Source organism: Poecilia mexicana, unplaced genomic scaffold, assembly GCF_051168715.1.
Source record: "Poecilia mexicana isolate PSO_F unplaced genomic scaffold, ASM5116871v1 scaffold_9, whole genome shotgun sequence".
NCBI classification, from domain to species: domain Eukaryota; kingdom Metazoa; phylum Chordata; class Actinopteri; order Cyprinodontiformes; family Poeciliidae; genus Poecilia; species Poecilia mexicana.
Window position 1 is genome coordinate 29,911,432 of NW_028263378.1, and position 12,929 is coordinate 29,924,360.

At 40.5% G+C, this 12,929-nt stretch overlaps 1 protein-coding gene across 1 annotated transcript in view; it reads right to left on the reverse strand.

Annotated features, from left to right (window-relative positions):
- LOC106934329 (netrin receptor UNC5D-like) overlaps positions 1-12,929 on the reverse strand; it is an 87,015-nt gene that overhangs the window by 16,693 nt on the left and 57,393 nt on the right. The window contains exons 10-11 of the mRNA XM_088009120.1: positions 7,341-7,512; positions 404-631 (exon numbers count right to left, since the gene is read on the reverse strand). Of these exons, the coding sequence (XP_087865246.1) occupies positions 404-631; positions 7,341-7,512 (400 nt within the window). The remainder of the gene's footprint in view (positions 1-403; positions 632-7,340; positions 7,513-12,929) is intronic.

Here is a 12,929-nt window from a genome sequence, read left to right on the forward strand (position 1 = left end):
CCAGGTGTTTGCTAATTGCTGCTGGCTAGTCTGAAGGAGCTGAGTGAGGGGGTAGCAGGGGTGATTTGTGCAGCGGGAGCTAGGAAGCTGCAGTTGAGAGGAGGAGCTTCGTCTTGAAGACAGGGCTCAGCTAACTGGACTCATAGTTGAGCTACCTTGTTCTGAAACCTGAAAACCCCGACTATCACAGAGCCAAGTAGTTTTACTCAGAGTATCTGTCTTCTGTTCAGAGTTTAAGCCTGCTTTCTGAAAAAAAAAAAAAAAGCAGAAAAGGTCCAGTTTTCAGCCACTAGTGAACAATGACTCTGTTTGCGTCAACAGTTTTATTATTAAGAGAAACGCAACCCAAACACAGCCATGAAAAGCTACAACGAAACAAATCTAACTTCCAAATTCCAAACACCTGAAAGGCGTGCGGCGTGTCGTCCACACAGTACACCCGCAGGCTGTAGTTCAGGGCGCCCGCCTCCACGCTCCCAAACACGGCCAGCTTCAGCCTCTTCACGGCCGCCTGCGTCAGCGGCTCGCCCACCAGCGCGTACGAGCCTGGCTGGTCCAGCAGCAGGTGGCAGCTGCTCGAATCCATCAGGCAGTAACAGGAAGTGGACTCCTCTTCCACTGACATCACTTCCTGCCAAGGAAAACAAAGAGAACACGCATGACGGGTTGCAGACCTGAAGATAAATACGAACACGTTGAACATTTTTAATTTTTGCATGGCGAGCTGAGCACCCTAAAATGAAAATGACACTAGAGAGCTTCAACACATTTATGTTTTTTGAACTTATTTGATTTATCCAAGCGTATACTCATTTTAGAAACAATTAACTGAAAGTATGTCCAAAATTTAGGAGGTGATGAAGATCAATGGCAATTCAGAGGGTCAAAATGGCTGAATGTGCCTCTATGTGGTTAAGTAAAATTAGGGTACAAATGATACAACACAGCACACATGCACCTCATTGGTCAGACGTTATGTACAGACTTCCAGCAGGGCTTTCAATTTATGGCAAATTTGAAATATGATAGGATACGCTTCCACACAGTTCAGTCATACTGTATTTCAGTGAAGGCTTGGTCCACATGAAGCTGGATGTATGGGAAAACTAAAACATTTTTATGAGTTTTGGCATTTCACCCACACAAAAAAACTCAGTTTAATATCATTAGAAATGCTTATTTATTTAAAATAAAATAAAATAAAAACTCAGACTAAAGTGGATATTTGAGAAAACTCCATATTTGTGTTTGTGTGTGTACATGAAAAAAAAAAAAAAAGATTTAGGGCCCCACGCATTACACTCTGCGCCAATATAACCACATACTTGCCTTGACGTGAATCCCAATAAATATCGTCTTGTTTCATTTCATTAACTTTACATTCTAATAAACTATTTAAAATGAGTTCAACCTCTGTGTCTGTCCACATGAATGAACCTTCTGGCGCCATGTTGAATTCCTAACAGGAAATTGTGATTGTTTGAAGCAATCTGATTGGCTGACATAGGTTTTGGCTTTGTGCCACAGTGCCTCCTATGGACTCGGGATGTTTAAAACAGCACTCAGTGGCGGATTTGTGTGGATTTATGTGGATTGAAACTTTTCTGAAACCCGTAACGTGTGTATGATATATTTATAAAAAAATGCGGTAGAGATATTCTGACTACGTGTGTACAAGACCTAAGATTGAAAACCTTGCATGAGAGTAGAAAAAAAACACCCCTCAGTAATCAGAACCAACACACTGCTGCTGCAGCCGTTTCACATGGCAGACAAAGCTGCTAGTCTTCAGTATAGAGAGAAATAGGAGCTGCATCAATATCATGACAGAGACAATTAACTTTAGCACGATGTGAAGCTGCTCTCAAATCATAAGTTAGGTGACATATGGTAGGTTTAATCACACAGCATGAACTCAGAGAGGTTGGAAGCTGAACGTAGAAAGCCATTTCCTACATGAGTGATGTTGTTAGTACAGAGCTGAACAAAATGTTGTCATTACAAACAACACAGACTGTTTTATTTATGAGATGACTCGAGCAGCTGGAAAGCACTTCATTATTTCCAACTGGAATGAAAGAATCTGTTTTTTTCTTCACTCTTGCTTTCCCCTAAATCACACCTCAAGGGACAAATTCCTCAAACAGTAACTAATAATGATAGGGAAAGCAGGTTCTTCAAGGAATTAGATTTTTAATGGCAGTAAAATACTCCAGGAAAGAAAAAGGTGGGTGTAGGATTCAGATTATCCCCCCACCTCAGATTTGTTCAAGTGGTTTTTCAAGAACCTCCTCACAGTACAGTCACACAGCGCGTTGTGATTCGCTCCCTGGCAAGGAGACGGAATCCGTGAAATTCATGCAAAGGTACGATTTAATGAGGAGCAGTGAGACCAAACGGCGTGCTAAAACACAGCTGGAGGAGCCGTCTCCGCTCACAAATAATCAAGTTAACTGGCAAAGCGCCAATTAAAAGTCATGCTAGCAGCAGTCACGTCATGCGAGACAGGAGAGCTGCACATGTTCGCTCCCTGCCCGTCTTGTTTTACTGCAGCTTTCACCAGATTACAGCGCTTTACAATCTAAGGCCGAATGACTCTAAGCTAATTTTCTCCAAACCGTGTTATGTTTTGTTTTGTTTTTTTACTGTAAGCTGAGATTCGTTGTGGTTCAGTCTCTTTGACCAGAGACCGGCGGGACTCCGTGCATTTTCAGTTGCCTCATCATGCAGATTCTGATCAGATGGAAACAATTAACTTTCCCTGAGATTGCTACAACATTTTTTAGAAATACAAAAAGCAAAAGTTGGAGGACCGTAGACAATTCATGGTGGACTCATAACAAGAAAATGGAGGAGGGTTTTGAGAAAATTTAGGAGGATATTTATACTTAACATGTGTAATAACAGGAACAAAGAGAGGGATTAAAACAGAACAAGTAGGAGTTTATGTGATCCTGTGTAAACTGTCAACGTACAACAAAAGTGGTTCAGTTCCACAGTTGCTTTTTTTTCCTCTCAAAAAAACAAGTTAGACATTTAACAAAATACGAACATTGCTGCTGGGTAGTGAGGGTGCACAAATTTGGTTGCTATATCGTCTTTTAGCTCACAGCTATGTCTACATGAACCCCACCTGTAAATGTCAGCAACATGACCAAATATCACTGATTGATGTTTTCAACCATTATTTTATCAGGGAGTTCCTTGAGATAACATATCATTCAGAGGAGACCTGTTTAACATCTAGAACATGACAATAGGGCTGAAACAATTAATCAAATTAATTGTGATTACTTATGTTTAATTGTCTTTAATCGATTATTGAAATGATCATCAACTAATAATCCATTAATCATTACTTGGAGTATACAGACTCCAAGGCCATTTTGCTGAAAGAACAACACACCCAGAGCAACAAGTAACCCTAAAACTGTACAATAAATAAATATTGTGTATTTATGACAACAAATGTCCTTTGTCTACTCAAAATTCATCAAGTGGCAGCTTTAGCTTCACCTGGCTCAAATTCTGTGGAAAAAAATATATATTAAAGTGGGAGTGTTATATAAAATCAACTTTTTTCAGCTTTAAATCATGTTATGTTGTTCCCTCTTCAAAAACATATCTGGAGTGTTGGTTAAATAATAATAAAAAAATCTGCAGAATGTGGAATTTTCTAAATCTAATTCATTGATTAATCCTCAGAATAATTGATAGATTCACCAATAGCACTAGTTGCAGCCCAATCTGACAGTCTGCCCTGCTTTACTGATGAGACGTGAACTGCTACCATTTGGTTCAGCCTCACCTAGTCAGGTGATAGGACTCCTGTAAATACTTTATGTTTATGCATTTTGTATTTATGCCTTCTGCTTTCTCATAAGCGCAGCTTAACACACTGCGTTATGGTGTTGAATAATAACACAGCATGGCTGGGAGTGTTGAGGACTCTTTTGTGAGTCATATGCATTTTAATGACAGCAGAAATGAGGGTGTTTTAATGGCACTGTGGATTTGGAGGTATTATACATCTTCAAACCCTTCTCCCTCTGCCTCTTTAGGTTAAACCTCAATGGTGAGTCATTATTTCCAACCAAGAAGCTCCAAGGAGCTCTGTGCCCTTTTAATATTAGAGTGAAATCTCAAAGTGACATGAATCTTGACTCCGTTCTTATTTCCTCTGTTCTTTTCTTTCTCCTCTCACTCAGAACTCTGGCACATCTTAAGAAATTGCCTCCCTTTTGTCACACAAGAGCAAACAGAGGATGCTTGTAAAAGCCAAGGTTACATAAACATGAATCTGAAGTCAAGGGAGAAGCAAACAAGGATTTTTGTGGTGCAAACTGGCTTTTTCCCTCCCCCATCATCATCATTATCATTATTATTATTATTATTATTATTATTATTATTATTATTGTTGTTATTACATGTTTCTTCTTCATGCTTTTTATTTTTTGCTGCATTTGCTGATGCTACCTACCATTTGAGAATCTGTGTTGATCTGGGTTATTCCAAGATATTTTTCTAAATAAATAAAAAAGAAAAAAGTCTCTCTCTCTCTCTCTCTCTCTCTCTCTCTCTCTCTCTCTCTCTCTCTCTCTCTCTCTCTCTCTATATATATATATATATATATATATATATATATATATATATATATATATATATATATATACACACTTTGCATCTACTTGTTCACTGCCATGAGAATTTATTTGAAGAAAACTGCCACATTTTATTCCCAACTGGGATCAGAGGTGCATTATGTAACTTTTATTAAATAAAAAAAGATGTTTTTTTTTTTACATATTTTTTAAACCATCACTATGCTGTGACAGTGTGGTATGAGACAGATAATCGGTGAAAAAATGGATCTCCTCCAACTACTACTGCCTGCTGCGAATGCTAAAGCTAGCATTCACAGCTTTAGCATTCACAGGAGGCAGTAGTAGTTGGAGGAGATCCAACAGGCTGTGCTAGCTGCAGGTAGCAGAGAGCCACCATATGTTTTTTTTTTTTTTAATCTATAAAAAGTTACATAGTGCAGCTTTAATTAAGGACTTTGAGTTGAATTTTGCCAATTGAACAGTATTCTGTGGAGTCTTTGTTTGGGGCTCGATAAAGAAGCAGCTTGAGCTCTTTGATATTCCCAATGACAGAAGACAAAAGTTAACAATGAAGACTGTAGGCAGCAGCGACCCAAATAACACTTAAGAAGTGACAAGCACCATAACAGCCAGCGGCAAACCTGCACCATTCATTATTCTGATCTATTCTGGGCTTGCCAAAGGTTTACATCATCTTTACATTTCCATTAGTCCCCGATGTACCGTTCTCTTCATTATAACCCAATCCCAACATGGCAATCTTCTTTTCCCACTTGTCTTGTAATCATTCTGCTGGTTGCTGCCCCAAAACTCGAGCAAGTAATGCGAGGCGACAACTGCTATTGGGGCATGTTATGCCTCTGGGCCAGGGATTAAACTCTCTGGATTTCATCCAGACAAGTGAAACAATCAGCACCAATGGGGGAAAAAGGACAGAAAAAAACAAAAAGAAGGGATGAATTCAGGAAAATACAACGTGTCCTGTTGAACAGCAGCATTAACGAGCAGCGAGAAACAGAAAAATGAGAGCAATGCCACTCTGTTGAGTTTAAAATCAATGCTTGATCAACTGTGTGTGGCCAGAGAGCCAAGGTCATTGGAGGAACAACTCCCATGATTTTGCTCATGATTGCCCTACGCCTAAATTCGCTGTGTTGTGCCTTTCCTGATCTAATAATCGATAGTTCTTGTGTCCAACTCCCCCAACGCCTGTCTGCCATTCTCTCCTCGCAGACTGACAGCAGCCATGCCTCTCTCTGGCCATTACAAGCTGTAATTGTTTCTTTATTTCCCTCCTGACAGAGCAGCAGTGTTACATCCACATGGCCTTATGTCACACTCTGGAGGCCGAGCGGATCGTAGGTCGCATCAATCAACTCGCCCAAGTAAGCCTGACAGTCTTTTATGAGTGGCACATAGCTCACCATATATCACACTGACTAAGTGACTTTTGTCTTATAAAGTACATATTTACAGATAGCCAAGCAGAGGGTGGTCACCAACAGTTTAAATGATCTGTGGTGGGAGGAATAATTGTATAATATTTGATTTAATATGTTTTTTTCCTTACCAAGACATTCAGAAATCTCATTTTAATTGATCAATTTTAATGTTGTCGAGAGATAGAGTAAGGAAAAAAAACAAAACAACTTTTGTCATTTGAATAAAAAATGATGAGGGTGCGGCGCAGGGGCAAAGCACAACCCATGTATTGAGGCCTCATGTCCTCATGCCGGTGGTCGCAGGTTCAATTCCCAGCCTGGCAACATTTGCCGCATGTCTTCCCTCTCTCTCATTACCCTCTTTCCTGTCAAACTACTTTCAAATAAAGTCCACTAGAGCCAACAAAACCTTAAAAAAATGAATAACAAGCAAAATATGACATAAAACATGATAGGAGAACCTTTGTTTGATGACCACAGTGATAAAGATATTTCTTATGGCACCATATCAGTACCAAAACCTACTCAGTTTTTCATGATAAATTGCACCTTTTTGTTGATCTGTTTCTGAATCAGTTATTTTAAATAAAGATTTTAAAAAGTGCATTTTTTCTTAGATAAAAACTGATTTTTCTTCTAACAATCAAAAAAGCCCAGTTTAACAAGTTTGGCCTTTCTCAGAAATTTTAATCCATACTGGTTTTCATTGCTGCCATTTGGGAACCAATAAAGTATTTTTAATTGCATTGAGCACGACTCCTTCAAACAAACCACTTCATTTGCCTGAAAGATATGGATATAAAATATTTACCCTCAGCTCATCAGAAATAAGTAAAATATGGCTCAATTTACACTTTGTATCAAACACCGTTTATTATTCACATAGGAAGTCCACAAAACTTCACAAGTACAACCAGCAACTAGAGGTTGCTGGAGCTTAACATAATTTAAATAGTGGAGAAAACATTATTTTAACTAAAATTCACAGTTTTTTAAATATACATATAACCCAATACTCAAAGACAAGCTGCTATTGCTTTGACTTGACCTAACTTGGAGACAGTATGTGCAAACAAGAGGCAGACAACATATTCAGCCTCAGCAAACAAAGTGAGCTGACAGATCTGTCTGGCTCCTGAGCTACCAAACCTCTATTACTGCTGACATTTAGCTACAAAGAAAAACGGAAGTACAAAGGAAAAGATAAGCAATGCGGACCAAGTGGCATTTTCTGAGCCAGGTTCGGATTGGATGCACTGTAATGTACTTGACAGGTGTTCGGCCTGCGGCTTACCTCCCATTTGTCGTCCTGGGTTTTCCTCTTGAGCTGAATGTTCCAGTTCTCAGCATCCACCTCTGCACAGTGGGCGACGGTCATGGCAACGGGACAAAAGAGATCCAGGCCTGAAGGACCGTACGTCACCTCTGGGCCCAGGAGGATTTCACAGCCTTCCAGTGTCTGGGCACTAAGCAGGAAAACACACACAAGTACAAAAAATGTTTTTGTTTTTGATGTTATTTCGCAGAAATCATCAGAAACAAGCATACAGTCTTTCTTGGTAAATGCTGAAGTGAATAACTCAAAGAAATTGTGTTATACATTCATCTGATATTAAACTACACTAAAACGGGACACTAAGTGACAGGATAATAATTAGAGATTTTTTCAGATGATTTTTATTACTTCCTTCAAATTCAGAAAATTAGGTACATTTTCTCAGTATTAGGTAAAAAAAAGTTTAAACTTTGTGGCCCCCTTTGTATAAAATAGATTTCTTTTGACAAGTATCTGACATCAGTTTTCTGGGATTCTGTTCTCTGGGACTGAGATAAATGTTTTGTGATGACCACTCCAAAATTTTAACTGTTTAAGCTAATTTGGCGGTGCATTGTCCATTTGGAGAAGCCATTGATTGTCTGCCTGATGTCTTAAGATGATGTTGGACATTTTCACACAGTGTACTTTCCTTGTGATCCTCCTTCAGCAAAACAATCACACAATACAATGGTGCCTCCACTGCACTTCCCAGTTGGGATGATGTCGACGCCTCAAACCTCTTTCCTCCAAAAGGAACCTTACTGTCACCATCAGACCACAGGAAACATATCTGAAAATGAAGTTACTTTGTAAACTGAAATCTGCTTTTTATGTTTCGTTTCAAGTAATAGCTTCTTCCTCTCTGAGTGGCCTTCAGGCCTTTCAGTCCATTTCAATCCCAGACACAGATTGATACAAAAACAAAAAAGAACATGTTATGACAAATTCAAAATACAACATCCATATATTGTTTAAAATCAACTTAGAACATATCCTTGTTTTAAGTTGATTTTATTTTATATTTTGGGTGGACATTGTTAAACACCTGCATCATTGAAATAGCTATACATACATGATGTTCAAGCTGGGCCTGTAATAAATCTCACACAGCTGGCGGCTCCATCTGCAGCACAAGGTGCCCCTGTTTGTATTTGAGCTGCTGCGCCCCAAGATGTCTGCCCACGCCACTGACTATCCACCTCCTTTTTCTTTTCTCATGCTTCCAGAGACATAAACAGTTACATCACCAGGGCTGTTGCAAATTGTTTAAAGAGCTAATAACTTTTGGAGAAAGTTATTAACTTCTGAGCTAAAACGGGAAAAGTTTGATATTTCAGGTCAGACAGCATTAAAAGAGGTATATCTTTTTTGTATGTAAGAATCTGATTGCAATGACAGATCTGGAAAAATGAAGAGACCACTGCCCTGAACCCCATTAAAAACCTCATGGTTATTCCACCTAATATTGATTTCCAAACTCTTCTTGAGTTCAAACATTAGTGTTGTTGTTTCTACATGAATATGAACTTGTTTCCTTTGCGTTATTTGAGGTTTGAAAGCTGAAAGCGCTTTTCCCGTTATTTTGACCATTTTTCATTTTCTGCAAATAAAAACTACATTCTTGCTTTTAACTCCTGTCAGTAGTTCATAGAATAAAAGAAACATGTTCACTTTACTCAAATATATACCTATAACAGTTTTAGTCAGATTGCACATGGCGCTGTAACACTGTAAGTGCTGTTCAGACTTTCCATATTTAAGCTGTTCTATTTGTCACAACAGACGTGTTGTGTTCATTTCCCTTTGAGCCTTTGTTCTTGCAGCGAGGAAAACAGACTAATGAGAGGAGCCTGAACGCTGCTGGGATCCGGATGCATCCCTGTGGGGTCGCACTTCCAGGTCCGGACGCCTCAGAGCCGGCGTGTCGCCGACTTTTGGCTCCGTGAGTTCAAGTTGTTTCTCTGTGCTGAAGGACGGCAAGAATTAGCTCCGGCGCAGGTGAAGAGTCGCCATGCTCTGACTTTGAGTCGGAGCGTGCTCATTAAAAGCTGCTTACAACAAACATGTGTGGTGGCAGCAGCAGATGGGCTCCGCTGCAGGGATAGTGCATAAGGAAAACAAGTTAACGAAGATCTGTGTGCTGCTATCAGTATCCACGGGTCACAAAGACGGTGGGTCATTTGTTAGCTTTGCTCCGCTTTAGTGAAAGCCATAGGTAAAATAGTCTTAAAAATCTATGGAGACGAGCTAGAGAAGTTATGCATTAGTCACAGTTCAGTGAAACAGCAGATTTCCCCTCAATGTATTTTAAGCCTGACGGGCCTCCAGGCTTTACTTGTGCTGCCGCCAGGCTAAGAGTTGTTTATTTATTATAGTTGTTTTTTTATTATTGTTATTATTATACACCAGTAACTGTGCTACGGGTTAAAGAGTCTCTTAGTTAGAAGCACAATGGCAACATAGTACAGTCAGTATCGCACAGGGATACTGAGGTCAGGTGTCATTTTTTATTTTCTGTCTACACGCTAACAGCTTCAATAAAGAAAGTAACAAGTCACAAATAAAGGGTCAAAACATTTTGGACACTTTCATTAGAATGGCATGCAAAAATGAATATTTTTTTAATTGTATTTTTTTAAGTTTTATGTATTTTTGGTCTGATTTGAAATACAAAAAACAGTCTAAGGGCCACAGAGGGCCACCAGTGATTAAAGTGAATTCTTTGTAACCAGTGACACTGAAATTAGCTTAAAGAAATGTGATGTATCAAGGTGAATTCAGTAAATTCAGAAGAAGGATCATTAAACAGGATTTTCACGCTGTTGGCTAAGCTTAGATGCTGTTCTTCCCTATGAAATATTGATTTGAAAATTGCCTTTAGTTTTTACCCTGATTATTTCTGTCTAAAATTAGAATTAGTTTCATTATCTAGAACATTTGAGTGGTGTAAAACAAAAAAGGGAGAAATCTGGAAGAGCAAATGATTTTTCATCACGCTGTATCTTCTCTTCAATTATTCAGCAGATTTAAAACAGATTCTAGTATTATGCATCTATGTTTGCGATGTTAACGAGGACAAGATGATGGATGAATGGGTGGATAGGTTTACTAGTGTAACATTTAAATAAGCAAATGAAGACATAACATTTACAATTATTAGTAATTCCTCCTGTCTAAATAGTGCTGTGATGACAACATAAACAGTGTTTTCTTTATCTAAACTTTAGGTTCTTGCTGTTTTTCAGGCGACTCTCAGGCCTGTCAGCAAACGCTTTTGTTCACATGTACACTTCAACATCTTCAGCGCGGCTCGTCGTTTTCATTGTCTTGCTCACTTTTATTCGGAGGGAGGCAGACGGCGCTCGCTTCGTTCCTTTTAAAGCCAGCTGAAAGACGGCTTGCTGAGGGTGTAGCGTGTCACCTAAAAAAACCCGGCAGTGAGGGGAGGGGGGTAGGTTTGTTTCCCGCTGACAGAAGCCGTGCAACAAACACCCACGGTGGGCCGCGCCGGATAAAAACACCCTTTCAAATCACATATTTATCCCCAGAACAACTGATTGTTTACTTGTTATGCCGTGATTCACACCGCCTTAATTGTCTTAAAAGCCTCTGAAATGATACTCCAACTTTTTTTTCTCCTTCCGCCCACATCTCCTGGAAACTTTTTTCTGTCCTTTTTCTTTTTTCCCTAAGAAGAGTGGTTATGTAAGCTCCTGGGCTATTACAGCAGTCTTATCGGAATTAAGATCTGCCTCCGTCTCCTGGAACACCTTCATGGTAAATGCTCTTCTGGGTGATGACATCCACTCCAGACTTCCCAATTACTGCCTCAACATCTGACCCTGGGTGTGCATGATGGCATGGCGCAGTGTGTGTGTGTGTGTGTGTATGTGCGTGCGTGTGTGTTGTACTCGGGATTTTCTCCAGCTTTCAGTGCTTGCAGGTACCTCTCTCGGTTTCTACATCGAGACAACACGGCGACCTCTCTTGACCGCTTCTGAGAGAGCTGTTGATCCCTCAGCCGTCAGCGCCGAGTCTGACCATGTGTTTAATTCAAGGCGTAGAAAAGGAGCGGACTCCTTAAGTAGCCGATGGGCTCGGGCCCCCATGGCGGTGATTTCTTTTCTAATACCGCGACTGTCATCACGCTGAAGGACTCTGCACAGCTCCCTGACGAGGCGCATTATTTAACGTGAGCAATGACTCGCTCCTCTGGGACGCGCGAGAGCCGAGCGAAGAGTGGCAGATTGGGTCACGGGCGGAGACTGTGGGCCTAATGAATGCACCCATTAGCACGCTCCATTACCTTCACCTTTATTTGCTTGTAGTCTCCCACCTGTTTGGCCTGCGGTGCTTCTGTCAATTTCGAGTTGACTCAGACACCTAATGTGTAGCGCGGATACATTAATCAGCCAGGCATCTCGAGGTGAAGTGCCAAAATATCCAAGAAAGACGTGGTTTCACTTCTTCTTCCGCGGCGCCTTTTCTCCAATTCTTCGCCGCGGATCAAAACACGTCTCCTTAGTCAGGCTTTCATCTGAGCTTAACTTGAAATGTGAGCAATAATTTCAATCAGCAGTCGCTCACGACACAGAATCTCGACTCGGAACGCTAATGACTGTTCTGACATGACGCCACTTCGACTGTACTCCCAACGCCCCATGAACGAGGAAACAAGTGGCCCCAACAAAGCTAATCACTTGAAACGACTTCATGCTATTTGGTCACTTATTAGCAAGAGTGTTACACTGACAGCTAAAAATACCATCAACTCCCCGAGCAAGTTCAATGGAAGGTTTAAGCAGTGGAACACAAACAATAGTTTGCTTTTCCCACTTGAAGCTTAACAGTGTGCTTCTCTGACTTTGTTCTCTTCAGACAACTATTCTTGTGTGTGTAAGAGTGTGTGTGCGTCAGGTGAGTGGTGGGGATCTTCAGTCTGCTGTGGTCAGTATCTAAGGAAGGAACAGAGGTGAATCGGTGACAGGACTCTTGGGGGCTGAAGGAAATTAAGCCTGTGAGGATTGGAAGCTAGCTGGTGATGAGCTAGCCTGGACGTTGCCTTCCTGTACTATTCTGCTAGATTCAAATCTTGCTTGCAGCTCAGTCTGGGCTTTCTACCTTCTGGGCCAATCAGCGATCAGAAGGAGAAACTGAGAATGATGATATCGATTTTCTGCGTTGTTTTAGTCTACCAGTAGTTTTAGTAATGTCAGCGAAGGAAGTGAACAAAGCCGTTCAGTCCGTGTTGGTCACTCTTCCAAATATTGAATTAACATCAACAGCTGACTAGTTCAGCTAGGCACTTCTCTCTTTGCAGAGGAGGAGGATGGTTGTTTACAGCGCAGGCAATTTCTGGTAAGCTTCATAGCGCCGAACTGGTGCATCACATATGTCATGGGCAAATGTTAGTGACTGGGTAAAATTTAAAACTTCAACAGAGTTCACATCTCCAGGCAGCAATCATTTCTCTGTAGCAAATAGCTGGATGTAGTACAAGGGTCTGTGTTGTTACCAGGCTATAGAGCTGCTGCAGCTCACTGGTCACGGTTCTCCGTTTAATGT